The 15600-nt window shown below is 40.7% G+C and overlaps 1 protein-coding gene across 4 annotated transcripts in view; it reads left to right on the plus strand.

Annotated features, from left to right (window-relative positions):
- The window catches only part of AKAP12 (A-kinase anchoring protein 12), a 30626-nt gene extending 15920 nt beyond the window's left edge, over positions 1 to 14706 (plus strand). For 2 of the 4 annotated variants that reach the window (XM_077175376.1, XM_077175377.1), the window contains 3 exons: positions 5213 to 8919; positions 9663 to 11560; positions 12088 to 14706. In XM_077175376.1, the coding sequence (XP_077031491.1) occupies positions 5213 to 8919; positions 9663 to 11558 (5603 nt within the window). In that variant the 3' untranslated portion in view covers positions 11559 to 11560; positions 12088 to 14706. The remainder of the gene's footprint in view (positions 1 to 5212; positions 8920 to 9662; positions 11561 to 12087) is intronic. The other 2 variants (XM_054630414.2, XM_077175378.1) reach the window with 1 other exon arrangement.
- Positions 14707 to 15600: the final 894 nt, after the last annotated feature.

Here is a 15600-nt window from a genome sequence, read left to right on the forward strand (position 1 = left end):
TCTTTTTTTTGCTCTCCCTCTTTTTTTTATTATGCTAAAGTGCTCAATTTCACAAGTAGTTCCAAATAACTACTTTATTCTAAATAAATCTGTTCAGGGTAGGTTTTTCACAGATATTGTAATTTCAGGCTGTGTCTTGTTTTTTAATTACTTGTATCAATTTTGTCCTTTCTTTATATTGTCATTAATGTTTCTAATGAGAATTAGAAGAATTGTGCAGTTAAGAGAAAACTGCATTTGACAAATACAGGCTTGGTTCAGATTTTTTTAACAGCCTTCTGTTTGTATCATATGAGTTTTAGAGCAGTAGCTGGTGGTTTGTCGGTGGCTTTTTTACAAGTTGTATTTGTAGCAAAACTAGACACAATGAAGGCAAATTGTTGTAAAATACACCTCAGGGCTGCAGCATTTGCTTTTGCTCATGCAAACCTAGTGAGAGAGTTGTGTATGTGACCAGCAGCATGATTTGGCCCTAAACACTGAATAAATGAAAACAGTACAAAGTCCTCTGGAGCCTTGCAGTGGCCAGAGGAGTTTGCGAGGTGGGCGCTGGGTGTGTGTCACATCCATCTGAGAGATTGAGAATGTAGGGAATTCATGGAAAAAATCCAGCGCTGTGCTGCAAATCCTTAGGGGGAAAAGTCAACCAACTCCAGATGTTGACATGGTTGACTTCGAGCCCATGAAGTGCTGCAGATTTAACTCTTGCAGTCACCGTGCTTTTTTTTAACTCTTTGGCAGCTACCGGGGGAGAAACACATTTTCACTTCTGGAGAGAGACGAGAGCTGGGAGCAGTTAAGTTGCACTGCCAACTATGTCTGTCAGTCTACAAAAAAAAAAAAAGAGTTTAATTACTCATTTTATTTTTAATGGGATGAGACAGGAGTTCAGTCATTCTGAAAATATTAATTTTCCAACAACTGATCAGCATGCTCCTAATAAAATAGAAATAAATTCTTACAGTGGACTAAGTACCTATCAAATTGTGAAATGAAGCACCTTTGAGTCCTCAGGACTGTCAGTTTTGAAGGTTTCTTTCAGAATAAAAGTTGCAGTTAATAAAACACGAGCAGCACCTTGACTCAATTAAAAATATTTGAAAAGTTAACTGGTATGTAAGCAGTTAAAATAGAATTTCAGTGTTGGTCCTTAGCCACAGTGGATTTTAAACAGCCAAGTGTATTAATTTTATGATATCACCCCTGATCTTTATCACCTTCTCTAGGTATATTTTTGTTGTATTCTATTCCTTGGCTAGCACATAGCTAGTAACGTATAGCCCTGCTCAGGAGAAACCTAAGGAAATGTTATTCATATCAGTATTTTACTTTATTTGTTTTGTTTTGTTTTCTGGTAGCTGTTTGGATGAACCTGTCTGGTGTTTCTTAAAGGTGCTTTCAAAACCACTGAATTAATTCAGAAAGTGCTGGTTGTCTTGCCAGAATACCTGTGGTAGTGACATGCTACAGAACTCTGACCAGCAATGCCTTGTGTAAGTAACTTCCAAACCTTTCTGCATTCAGAATTGCCCTCACAGTGTTTGGGCACTGAAGTATCATTAATAAAAACATGACTGTAGAATTCAACTGCTAAATACAAAGTTCCAGGTGTTTACGTTGTGACAGTACAGCTTGGATATTTGTGGCACTGGAGCTTTGTCACACAACAGTGGCAGCCTCCTGGCAACATGCAGGCAAATTTCCTGAATGGCACCTTTTTCCTCAAATGCTGAGGAAGGGCATCAGAAATTCAGTTTTAAAGAATCTTCCAGGGTTTTAAAATGTTAGAGAAGGAGACAAAGTAGAGACTGGGTGCAGCAGCAGCATGTCACTTAACAGCTGACACTGGAATGTTATCTTGGGGATGAAATACCTTCTGGACAGGTTAAATTGTTTGGTGGAATTGAAGGAGTAGTGCTCAGGCAAGGTCTCTTAAGTATATCATCTGTGCACCATGATAGAGGGTTTTTTAACTTCAGGTGTGGTGTGGTTTTTTAACTTCAGGTGTGGTGTGTTGTAGCATAGCTGTGATTTCCAGACTGGTATTAGTGTGTTCAGTCTGTCAATATTTCTGTTAGTTTTTCCTTTTGCACTGTGTTTAGTGAAGTATTGCAAGGTAGCATGTCTGGTGGATGGACTCACAAGGAAGACCTAATTATTGTCAGCTTGACTTAACAGTTCTGAAAGCTTATCACTGCTTCTAAACTAGGTGTTCTCTATTTTTATGATTGCATTTGCTATTGTAATGCATACCCATACCTGCAGATTTTGTAATAGTCACTGCTCTTTTCACCTGCAAAACATTTTACAGAGACATGGTCTTTATCTTTGGGTGTTATGAACGCCTCATTTTATAAACAAAATAAGCAAAAACCCTTTGAATACTTATCTTAAATATGAAGAGATGCCTTTATTATACTGGTTTTACATCTTATCTTTCTTTGGAAATGGAATGCCTCATTTATTCATATTCTTTATCATTCCACTCTTAGAGTAGTTCCATTTATCTGTAATACCTGAAACTCATTTTAAACACTGAATTTACACTAAACACCTGTTCTGGTTTTGGACAGAATTGGAAGGAAATTTGGAAGGAAACTTCCAAAGGGATGTTTTCTTAAGGGAATTAGGAAAACATTATGAATAAATTAAAAAAGAAATGTCACCTTTTTACAATTTTTTGAAACCTCAGGTTTTTCAATATTTGAAGGGCATGCATTCCCAGGGAGTGTTTGCAAGAGGAAAGGTGAGCCCGTAGAAGTCCATGTCTCTGGCTGCTCAGCAGTCCCAGGTGCCCTTCTGACTTCTCCATTCCCTTCTGCCTTCCTGCACTTCTGGTCCTTCCCACTTAGACCCAGAATTCCCCACTTGCTCTCAGCCCTGTATTTCAGTCTACCTTTATCTAACTCGTGTCAGATGGAGATTTTCATGTGTCTAAGAATAAACTTGTTGCATTAATGCAGGGCTGGGACAAACAGAAAGATTCTATGGACCTTGTTTCCAGCAGAGATGCTAAGAGGCCTTGCTCCTGAGCAAATTTTTATTCAATGTTTAATGATCAGCATTCAGATTCATAGCTGGCTAAGCCAAAAGAATAATTTTTAGTGTAAACAAGCTTAAGAATATATTAAAGTACCTGTTACCAAATAATTATAAAATATGTGATGTTTTGAAGATAGTCTCTGAAGAAGTGCCTCTAACTTGATGAATTCCCATTAAGCCTTTGATGGTTTTCTGTTAAATTACATTATTTTATGGAAATGACAAGGACTTTATTTCCAGACCTAAGAATAAATGAACACAAATACAAGAGTGGTTCCTTGGCTTTATCATTTTATAGTCTCAAAATAAAACTAAATAAACAAAATGTGTTTGAAATAAACAAAAGTGTTTGATTGATAAGAGTTATTTTGCTTGTGGATTGTACTGATGTTTGCAAGAGGTATATTACCAATAGACTAAAAATGCTGGCAGCTTCTTCAAAATGTCTGTTTTGTCTTGCCCTTTGCCCTCACAAATGGCTCAGTTCAAACTTCTCTGGTCTGAAATGTTTGGGGAGTTAGCATGTTAGCAGAGGTCAGGCTTTTAATTGAATTAGGAGTTAACAATTGAGGTAAATAATATTGCACTGTTAGATAAATGAAAAACAAAAAGCTTTGCTTATGTTGACTTGGAAACAACAACCAGTAGGCTGCTGATAGCGAAACATAATTTGCCCTCTACATAGCAGTTAGAAGCCATTATCCTTGTAGATTTTGTTTTGCTTATTGTGTAGTTAGTTGCACCCTTACCTGGACTGCATTGTCTGTGTGCTTCTGAAGAAGCAGCCCTTGAAAAAGGGAGAACCGGGCAAAGCAAGAGGCGTTGAGGGACTTCTGGAGATGCGGTGTTCCAGCAAAGTAAGGCCAGCTGCAGAGTCAGAGGCAGCTTCAAGGTGGTTCAAATAAAAACCAAATCACTTCGGGGAAGTTGATGATTCCGTGCTTTGTAAAGCTGTCTCCTCCTGCTTCTGAACATTGAAGTAGCACATGTACAGCTTAAAAGAAAGGGACCATGTCTTCTTTTAGGGTGTTGCTGTTCAACATTTAACATTTTAAAATAATTTTATTTTTTTGTATTGGCACTCTTAACAGGTTTGGTCGGAGAGAAGAGTATGTTCCTTCATGGCCTTGCACTTTTGCCTGTTGCACAAAATCTAGGGTCAAGGAGAATATTAAACTGAAATCCTGGCAGCATCCAAGCCCAAGAATCTTTTGGTGTCTTGAATATGCCATAGATGTAATTTACAATGCCAGTCTCTGAACTTGAGTTGGCCAGAGGAGAAATAATACTTAAATTATCCTGGCAAGACTGAGAGAGGGGGTTGCCAGTGACCTGAACGAAAAATGCAAACTGTCCTCAAAGAAAAGATAATGCAAACAGACATGTGAGCAGTGGGGGATTTTACCTTCTTGCATAGTGACAACCTTATTCATTCTAAACAACATGGAATTGCTGTAGATGGTGATGCTATGTATGTTTTGAATACATACATATATTGTATAGAAGAATTCCAAAGATTCATGATCTTCAAAGCAATATATTGTTACCTGTTTTGTAGGGATTGTGAGTTTTCAGAAAAACAGGTGATTTCCCATGGGCGTTTTCACATCTTACTATTCTTTTGGGACAGAGCTGTAAAATAAGCTTTCTTTTTTTGTCATCATTTTAGGTCAACAGGCTTTTTTGAGTTTTGTTTTGCTTTGTTTGTTTGCAGGGTTTTTTTTGTTCGTTGGGTTTCCTCAGATGTGTCTGTCTGCATGGAAGTATTTATTGAGCTTTGCTTCAGGAATAATTGTATATATTATTCGGTATAGTCTATGATTTTTTTTTTTTTTTACTTAAGTTTGCCTTAAAGTAAAAAACACCACAAGCCACACAACAAGAACTGCAAAATCAGGGTATAGAATAAGAGAATATAAGCTTGAAAGGTGTATTTGCAAATAAACTGTGGAAAGAATTGTAGAATGATATGAAGAAGGAAAATAATTATAATAGGGATAGAACAGAAACAAATTCTTAAAAATGTACTAGTAGCATATAGAAAAGATACGCCGATAATAATAGAACGTGTATGCTTATGCAAATTAGTAATAATGAAAAATATATAAAGGTATATTATAACATTAAATTTAGAAGGAAATTAACTGGGGTTTTGTTGTTGTTTAAACAGTTGGACAAACAGAACATTCCAGTGTAACTGTGAAGGAAGACACTGAAACTATGGAGACAAATCCATCTGACTCGGGCACCACAGACAGTGTAGATGCTGAGAAGGAGGATGCTCATTCAATTAAGCAGTTGCCAGCTTTGGAAGAAGTTGCAGAAGACCAGGTGGCAGAGCCACAGTCTTATGATCTGGGTTTTAAAAAGGTTTTTAAATTTGTTGGGTTCAGATTCACAGTGAAGAAGGAAAAGACAGGAAAATCAGAACCAGTTCAGCTGCTTACTGTGAAAAAGGAAACAAAGGTCCCTGAAGGAGCTGATGATGAAAAAGAAGTTGCCTCAGAAGAAACAGCAGTGCCTGAAGATGTACTCTCTGCAGAAGACAATACCAAAGATACACTGAAAAACGAAAAAACAGAAGATGAATCTCCTAAAATATCAGAAGCAACTGAGATTTGTTCTCAGCCAGTTGCCTTAGCCACTGAAACTGCATCACCATTAAGAAAACTTTTTACTCAAGGGTGGACTGGATTTAGAAAAAAGAAAAGTTTTAGGAAGCCTAAAGAAGATGAACAACAGTCTCCTGTGAAAGAAGAGGAGATAGAAAAAGAGGAGACAACATTAACAACTGAAATCAGTGAAAAGGAGGAGAAACCTGAGTCTGAGAAGCAAGATGAAGAGAGAAATGTGACAGCAGTAACTGTTGAAGCGCATGAAAAGGAGCAAACTGAAGGTGAAGTGCAGGAGTCAGAAAAGACTCTGGCAGCCACAGGAGTAGAAGAAAGTGAAAAGAAAGAGGTAGTCAAGCATGATGAGGAGGGACAAAAAGAGGACCCAGCAGCTGTAAAAGAAAGTGCAGAGGTAAAAAAAGATGAACAAGAAAGGAAACTGGTGGAAGTCCCAGAAAATCTTGGTAAAGAGGAAGAAAAAACTGAAGAAGGAGAGAAAGAAGGTGAGGTGACAGAGAAACCACTAAAAACAAAGTCAGTGGTACCTCTTGTCACTGACAGTGTGAACGGAGAATTGACAGCATCCTCAGAAGGCCTACCTGTGGGAGAAAAACTGGAGTCAATGGAAAAGTGTGAAAGAGATGACAGAACTGAAATAGCCTCTGAAGAGACATGTGAAACTGGATCTGTGGCAATGGAAATTTCTAGTGATCAGTGTAGAAAATCTGAAGGAAAAGAAGGAAGTAAACATGCTCTACTTGGGAAAGAGACATTAGATGAAAAAACAGAGGAAGCAGAATTAAAAATGTCACCCACAGCAGAAGATGTTGCACAGGGAGAAGCTCTGGATAGAACCACAGAGAAGAAAGAAAGCAAAGAACATGAAACAAAGTCAACTCTACTCTCTTCTACTTCTGAACAACCCGTTGACACAGAGGATAATCAACAGTCAGTCAAACCTGCTGATGAAGGACTACAGGGAAAACCTGGCACAGATACAACTGATACTGTCAAACAAGATGAAACAACCATGGAAGTAACTTCTGAAGAGGCAGCTGGAAAGAGAGCTCCAGAAGGTATCACAAATGAAGCAGAACTCCTGTCTTCGCAAGAAAAGACTAAATTACAAGGTAGCCCTTTAAAGAAACTCTTTACAGGTACTGGATTGAAAAAACTGTCTGGAAAGAAGCAAAAAGGTAAAAGAGAAGAATCTAAGTTAGGGGAACAGGGTGAACCAATTCAGCACTTATCAGATTCCCCAGATAGCCCAGAGGAGCAAAAGGGGGAGAGTTCTGCTTCTTCTCCTGAGGAGATGAATGAAATTCCCTCTATAGAAAAATCCGCAGATGGAATGCAGGTCACTGAAAGTGAAGACGCCACAATTACAGATATGGAGCGAAAAAGAGAAATTGTTACACCTTGGGCATCATTTAAAAAGATGGTGACTCCCAAGAAACGTGTCAGAAGGCCCTCTGAAAGTGATAAAGAAGAAGAAATTGATAAGACAAAGAATGTTGCAGTATCTGCAACTGAAAATGTTGCTGATGAAAATCAGGGAGAAATACAAGAAAATGGGATTGACCAGAAACCAGAGAAAATTACAGAAGAGCCCAGAAGAAAAGTTGATACCTCTGTCTCCTGGGAAACTTTTATATGTGTAGGTTCTTCAAAGAAAAGAGCCAGGAAGTCATCATCATCTGATGAAGAAAGCCAAAAAGTAGAAGAGTCTGGACAGAGCAAAGAAACCGCAACAGATGCAGTTCTTACTAGCTCTCAGGAGAGTGACCAAGGACAAGGGAATTCTTCCCCAGAACAGGCTGGAAGTCCATCTGAAAGTGAAGGTATTTCAACATGGGAATCATTTAAAAGGTTAGTTACTCCAAGAAGGAGATCCAAAACCAGAATGGAGGAGAGAAGTGAAGACTCTGTTGTGGGTTCTAGCCTGGAGCATTCAACATCGGATGGTGAGCCTGGAAAAGATGAATCATGGGTTCCATTTAGAAAACTGATGCCTGGGCGCAGGAAGAAAAAGTCAGATGGAAAGCCAGAACCAGCTCATCTTAAACAAGCAAGAGAAGACATGGCAGAAACAGCTGAGGAAGATTCTGATGTTCCAGCTGTTGTTCCTTTATCTGAATATGAAGCAGCAGAACAGGAGAAAATGGAAGCTCAACGAGCAAAAGATGCTGAAGCGACGAGAGAAAAAACCTCAGAGGAAGAGAGAGCAGAAAAGGAGACCCTGAAGACGGGGCAAGGATCAGAAGGGCTGATACATGCAGTTGCTGTTACCACTGTGGAAGAAGAAAGGGCAGTGAGCAGCATTGAGGAAAGGTCACCATCATGGATATCTGCTGCTCTGACAGAGTGCATTGAGCAGGTGAGAGAAGAGGAAGAGAAAGAAACTCAGAAAACAGCTGAACCAGGTGTTACTGTGGAGGATGCAGTGGCAGCTGCTGAGACAGTGCCAGAGACTAGAAAGGATGTAAGTGATGACACCACAGCAAGTGAGCTGGAGCTAACCTCTGAAGCTGTGACTGCTCTGGAGACAGCAGAAGCTTCCTGTGCTGAAGAAACTATGGAAGTGTCCCTTGCTGAGGAGACAACTGAGATGGTTTCTGCTGTTTCACAGTTGTTAGAAACCCCAGATACTACAGAGGAAGCTACACCAGTTCAAGAAGTAGAGGCCACTGAACAAAATTTGAAAGAACTGGACAAACAGACACAAAAAGTTCTTCATGAAGTTGCTGAAAGAGTAAAATCAGATGTAACACAGGCTGTTACTGAAGGAGCTGTGACAGAAACTATAATTACAGCAGTACAGGGACCTGAGTCAGAAGCGAAAGGTGCTACTAAAGATGGGAATGTTGTCAGCCAGGAAACCGTTCTGCTTGAACAGTCCTTGGAAAAAGAACACAAAGAGGATGGCTCCCAGCCCCAGCAAAGTGCAGGGAGCATTCAGGGCCAAAACAGAGTTGAAGAGAGTGTATTACCTGAAGGTTCAGAGAAAAGTGAAATACCTTCTGTGATGGAAGAAAGCACAGATGGATGTCAAGGATATGTAGAAGACCATAAAGAAGGAAATGAAGTGCAGATGACAACAGAGGAAACTTTATCACATGACAAAGAGTTTCACAGCATCAAAGCCACCACTCCCAAGGAAGAGCTGCTTGCAAACCAGGAGCCTTCAGAGCAAGAGAAACTGCCCATTACAGAGTTGACACTGGATGAGACAAGAGATGAATGTGCTCCAGAAGGAAAGCCTGCAGTAAGTATTGCATATAACACAAAGGTTCATTTGTCAAAGTAAAAGTCAGCAAGTGTTAGGTACGATACCTTGTTTAGAACCAGGTTATGGGTATATTACTGTCAAGGACCTTCCTTGTGTAGCCTGAGGCTACTGAAGTTCATTTCCAGTGAGAGATACACTGATGTCTAGAAGCAGCAGGCACTGCAGCTTGTGTGCAGAGTGAGGTGGATGCAATAATGGAGTGGGAGATAGTGTGCATAGATGCAGAGGTACTGAAATGATTGTCATTAGGGCTCCTGCACTGCACAAAGTGACTGAAGATACTATATGAACACCTGAGATACAGATGTGATCCATGTGACACCATACACATTGGATGGTATCTTCAGTTGTGGGCAGAAATACAGGTGAGGATGAGGTACCTCTGCAAAGGGAAGACATGGAAACAACACCACTATCTCCAGCTTTAAATGCTGTAGTTGCTGTGGCTGGCACATTCCCACCTTCTTCCCTACCTCCTCATCTTCTGGCTTAGTCTTTGTTTCAAGTGCTGCCAGCTGTCCCTTCCTTTAGTTAATTTTAGGTTGCCCTTTGTTTAATGAGCTACATGTCCTCAGAAATGACACAAGATGGGATCTTGATGAGGTACTAATCCCTGTGTCTTCACTGTGTGCTCTTCCCATAACACTTGTCCTTTTGGGTGTTGCGGTTTTTCACCTAGAACATTGCTGGTCACTCCCTGCTTGTACCTTTTTTCACAGATCTGTTGCAATTCTTCACAGGTTCAGGACAAGACAGAAGACGAAACCTCATCCTTGGGGCTTACAGCTGAAAAGCTTGAAGGAGAGGGCAGAACGCTCACTGTGGGATCAGAGTGCACAGAAGCAGTTGTCACTGTTGAAACTGAGAAACAAGATGGAGTTCCTGACTCAGAAGAGCAAGTTTGTACTAAAGGAGTTCCTAGCAGGACATCTGCCCGGGGAGAGGAAGATGATGCTGTGCACAGTGGAGTAAAAAGCACAGAAGTCACTGTTCCTGAGGTTCTCCTGCAGAGCCAGGGAAAAGCCTCTGCCCTTCCTTCAAAAACAGTTGGCTCAGAAGCAGCTGCAGATGCTGAGCAGAGCATGAGCAATGGGTGTGACAGGGACATTGCAGCAAAAGATTCTGTGCCTGTCACAGAGCCACAATGTAGAGACAAAACAACTGAAACCCCCTCCAAGAGTGATGAAGTGGAAGGTGCTGTGCTCAAATCTGAAACACGGTTGGAGAGCACTTCCATCGTTGCTGAGGCTCCCGTGCAGATTAAAGCAGATGGGGCATCTAATTTATCATCAGCATGCCCAGAGATTGTTGAAAATGGAAGTGCTGTTATCACTGATAAAAGTCCTAAGAAATGTGAAACACCCAGCAGCTTGGCTGGAGAAGAGACTGTGGGAAAAGGACAAGAACTTGTAGAAACCTTGAACTGTCAAGGTTTCCAGAAAGAAGATAAGAAAAATGAGCAATTGCTGGATGGAGCCAAAGAAGTATTTGAATATGGAAAACAGGAAGCTGTGAGACATGATGAATGTTCAACTGCTGTCCAGCAAGAGGAAGGCTCTGACTCAGCCTTTCCACAGGCTGAAGGCGTGGGGGCTCTGAAAACACCTGTGGCTCTAGCAGCTGCAGCAGGTGGAGAGCATGTCGTGGCAGAAACTGCAACATGCACAGATGTGACAGCCAAAACTGTACACTTGGCCACTACACCAGAGCAAATGGCTTCTGAAGAGGTCCCAGTTATTAATACTGACTGTTCAGGCTGTGGGACTGCAGAGCTTGGTAGTGTGGAGACACCCAAGCCTGGAGTAACTTGTGCTTCCATGAATGGAGTATCAGAGGAGCAAGAGCGGCCCCAGAGCACAGGGCAAGCTGAACACAATGGCATTCCTTCCAGTCACAGTCTGTCTCCCAGCCACCCTGAATTTCAGAAGCATGTTATTCAGTCTGTGATCATAGAGTCCCAGAGCACAAAAATTGTATTGAATGCCATCCAGTCAGCTGTTCACAAACTTGCAGAAACAGAAGAGTCGGCTGCCCTTGAGTCAGAGGAGAGCATTAAGTCCATAGGGAAAAGCCCATCAGATAAAATTGTACCTGAACTTCTGGAAAGTACACAGGTAGATCAACAGCTTCCAGTAAAAGAGGAAGAGATGCAAAGTAAGGAACAAGAGCTCAAGCAAACAGGAATAGTGAAAACTGCTACCTTAACTGAGTCTGCAGAAATCCATGCAACTGTGGAAAAAAAGGACATACCTTTAATTTCTGAGATGCTGAAAGATGGGCAAAGTCAGAATTCTTTAACAGTTGTGACAAGCCCTGAAGAAATTTCAAGGGGAAGTGTGAGACTTCAGGAATCAACCCTAGAACAAAGTACTTCAGAAGATTCAACCAAAGACACCCTAGACATACACACACCAAAATTAAGGGAAAAAGAGGTTGGGTACATTATGGAAATCTCAGACCAACATACAGGACAGCAAACATGCAGAGAAAGTGAGGAACAACTATATCATCCTCCAGTGGAAGATGGGAAAACACAAATGTGGGAGGATGACAGTTGTCAAGAAGGAACATCTTGTGATAGACAAAGTCAGAACTCAGTGGCTCTGACGCCTTGAATGTAAGTAGCATTTTTAGCCAGTAATTTATTTCTTTTTCTAAGATAGTTGTGAGGATCTCTAAACTGTCCTCTCTAATGTGTTGTGGTTGTTAGTTTTGTTTTTAATTATTTTGCTGAAGGGCTGCCCTCACTTCAGTGGCCTTGGACTTGGCCTATATTTTGGTGTGGTATTTCTGGGAGGTAGTAATGTATTTTTCAGTTTTCCTAGGTAGGAACTCACATGACACATTTAATATATTCAATTTAATGTGCAAACCCACTCTGTAACAAAGCTCTTTTTAAAATCCTAAAGGATGTCAGTATTGCCTTCCATGGTAAACTTGGAGTGCCTCACGTGCAAAGCTCTTTGCACTTCAGAGGAATTTGAGTCAGAAATTACAAGTACAGTCTCTCCCTAGGATATATACTGCACTTGCTTCACTAAGTCATAAGACCTTTATCTCTTGAGAACTGCTTGGGAAAATAATGTATTCTTGAGAAAGTAAGCAGTCATTACTAAAGCTTTTTTACTGTCATCTTTCTTTCAGATGTGCTAAGCATCCATGTGGCATGTGGAGAGATGCCAGTCCTAGAGAACAACTGACAATCCTGCCACAGAACCAGGAGCTTTATTCACTACCCTTTATTCTTGGATGTTAACGTCTGTTCTTTTGAAGACCTCGCCTTGCCATTTTTGTTAAAAAACAATGCCTTTAATATTGGCTGTATCCATACCTGTGTTCCATGAAGGTTATTTGTCTCTGCCCAAAATAATCCATTAGGACTGGAGCTGCACCACTCAGTGACTGGGCAGACCACTAGAATTTTTGCCATGGTTATTACTGTCCCCTCATTTAATGTGTGTCCTGACTGTCCAATCTCCTTGAATCCCTTCACTTGTCCCTGAGTCTCCCTCCCTTCTTTAGCAGTCTCCCTTTCCCATCACATCTTTTATAGCTGCCTTGATCTGACCTGTGAATGGCTGTAGGTGCTACTCAGCTTGTATGTGAGGGGGAAGAGGAGGGCTGACTGATGAGAACACACGAGACTTCTGGATACGTCTGTCAAACAGCAGGAACTGGATCACGCACAAATTGTTTGAGCAAGGTGCTCAAGTTTGCTGCCTTTCAGTCCCATTCAGGTATCTCTGTCCATCTTTCAGTTGTATTTGTGCAGGCCTGATTCAGTCAGAAATTATATCTACAGTGTAGCTTTGAAAGGAGATGGAAAATACCCTTCCTCTGTTGTTCCAGACTTCAGGTCTCAGGACTGGACTGTAATGTATTGAATATTTATATGTATGTCTTAAACCCAGTTCTGATTTTAATGTAGAGCAATGATACTTCTGTACTGTTTAGGCATTCCCTTAAATGAATATTGTAGAGTAGCCTGGAGAGGAAATTGATACTTATTGGAGCAGAAATTGATAACATGTAGTTTCCTATTTATTGTTCCAGGTTTTTCCCCCTGTAAAATCTTTCAAAAAATTTGGCTGTCTTGCTTTGAATATTTATATGTATACCCTAAACCCAGTTCTGATTTTAATGTAGAACTATGATATTTCTAATGACAAAAGGAGAACCCTGACCTGACCCACTGCTCACTTCTACTTGCAGCCCTCCCCGGTTTCTGAGAACCCTCCAGACACCACCACTTGTTCTTGTGCCACTTTGTATCTCATCCCTCTGATTCCAAGCTCTGCTAATTTCTGGTGACTGCCCCATCCGATGCAAAGCTTTTCCCTGCCCTATAATGTCTTAACATCTTCCCTGCACACACACTTTCTTTCCCAATCCCTGCCTGAACTGTTTTCCCACCTCACCGTTTTTTGAAATTATCCCCACTCCTGATAATTCTCTGTCTCTTCTGAGGCAGGAGTAGAAAAGAGGAAAAAAGGGACTTGGTAATGAGTTCTGCCTTGAATTTCAAAAAGCTGATGAGATTTTTGGGGTCCTGAGGTCTTAAAAAGCTTCATGAAAGGTGGATTGGATTGACAGCAGGTGAGACCAGAATGGGTAGGGTGATATAAAGATGCTTAGAAGCCCCAGGACTGAGAGTCCTGGGATGTCTGTCCCCAACAGGAATTGGTCCTCTCCTTTGTTGTTTACGTTAAAATCGAACAAGGGGTACAAGTCAGTACTTTCAGCTCTGATTTCCAAAGTGAAGGTTACAGATCACACATTGTGAAACCAATGCCCATCAAGTTGAACAATAACTCACTCTCATACCTGTATAGTAATTTATTTTAAAATCAATTTTAGTGTACAGATGCTCTTGTTACGGCAGGTGCTGGCCTCTCCTCGAGGCTGCACATCCAGCAAGCGATGTGACTGATTGCACTGGTGTGATTGCACCATCTGGTGCTGCCCTGCGTGGAAGCATCAAAAGATTTTTCCTTACCTCAGAGCGAATTATATAAATATTTAAAGCCAAACAATGTGGTTTCAAACAATCCAGTCTATCTCTGTCCATTGTTAGTGGCAGCTTTCCCCCTTAGCTTTGGGCGATTCCAAAAACCTCAGTTGGTTTCCACGCGTTTAGATTGGCTTGCAAGGTAATGATGCTCTTAATAACACCTCACAAGTGCAAACTTGGCTGAATTTGTACAAATTGTATACCTATGTACCTTAAGCCATATTGCAATAACTGCAGCAGGTAAAACAAAATAACAAAAGCATGACCTGTGTAATCCTGATTCTTACGTTTGTAGCTCCAAAGCTGTTAATAATATGTAAAGTTACTTCTTGTCTGATCCTCATTTAAATAAAGCTAGCTTTACCACAATGTAAATTGTCTGTTGGTAGTAATTGAGCAGGCAAGGGCTTTTAACTTGCCTGTTCTCTTCATTAATCCAGGGCCTAGGTAAGCAATGCAACAAACCTAACTATAAAACAAATAAAAAATCTTTTTATAACTGACAGCTAAAAATACCTGCTGCACCCAAAACCACGCTAATGGTGCAGGGAGCATGTCTCCACAAAAAGACACTACTTTGTTCCAGTGTATTGCTTTGGCCTCTGAAACTCTCCTTGAGACTGTGACTTCTGGCTTGTGCTTAAAAGCTTGAAGCTTCCTCTAATCCAATGTATTGGGTTACTAAATTTGATTTTGTGTTTTTAAGGTAGATTTCATTGATTAAATAAAATGCAACTACAAATTTGTTCTAACTTGTGTATGTGGTGAGTTTTTTTTCACCTTGCTTAGTGTAAATTATTTTCTGCTGGTTGCTTCATCTTCAGGGAGTTGGATTTGCTCCTGAAAATTCACATTCAGGTTTTGACATGAATTACAGAAGCTAATTACAGAATTAAACTATGATTTGGCTCTAAGTTTCAATAAAATGTGCATATTTCAGAAGGAATAAGAATAGGGTACTCCTGACGACTGAAATACTTCAATTAATTTCAAGATAGAAAACAGCATTCTGTGAGCCAGAATGAAAAATTAGTAAATCATATGCCTTGCTGGTGGGACTTAAGTATAGAAAATTCCAACAAAGCAACAACCTAAATGTCCACAAAACCTTTGTTATAGATTAGCAGATTGAGGGTCTTAGGCTCATAACTGGTATCTTTTAGGCTCCCTCACCTCTGCTTAGCAAGGGTATACTCATGGCACCAGAAATCTGGGTGTGCCTGTTAATTATCTTAGCAAACCTTGGACTTCAGACATAAAGTTTTTCCAGCTGTTCATGTTCTGTGGCTGAAGCTGATTAGCAGTGTTTGTATCTCAAGACAGATTCACACCTGAACTAGTTTTTTAATAATTGGTGCCTTCCTATCCTCAGCTAAAATGCTGAATCCTGTATCTGCCAATACCTAGTTGTGCTGATTGCAGCAAGTGCAGGGATGTTGGAGCACTGCATGCAGCCTGTCTCTCTTCTTGCTTTGGCATGATGTCAAGGGCTCACACCGCAGGGGACTGATCTCACTGTCCCCTTTTGGCATCTGGAGGTACAAATTGAACCAGCATCTCCTGCCAGACACTGTGCTCAAGGTGTACACAGCCTCTGCTGCCCCCTTTGCAAGATTTGTGCGTTTATACTGGTTAGTGAAATCTCA

Source organism: Agelaius phoeniceus, chromosome 3 (assembly GCF_051311805.1).
Source record: "Agelaius phoeniceus isolate bAgePho1 chromosome 3, bAgePho1.hap1, whole genome shotgun sequence".
Classification (NCBI taxonomy): Eukaryota; Metazoa; Chordata; class Aves; order Passeriformes; family Icteridae; genus Agelaius; species Agelaius phoeniceus.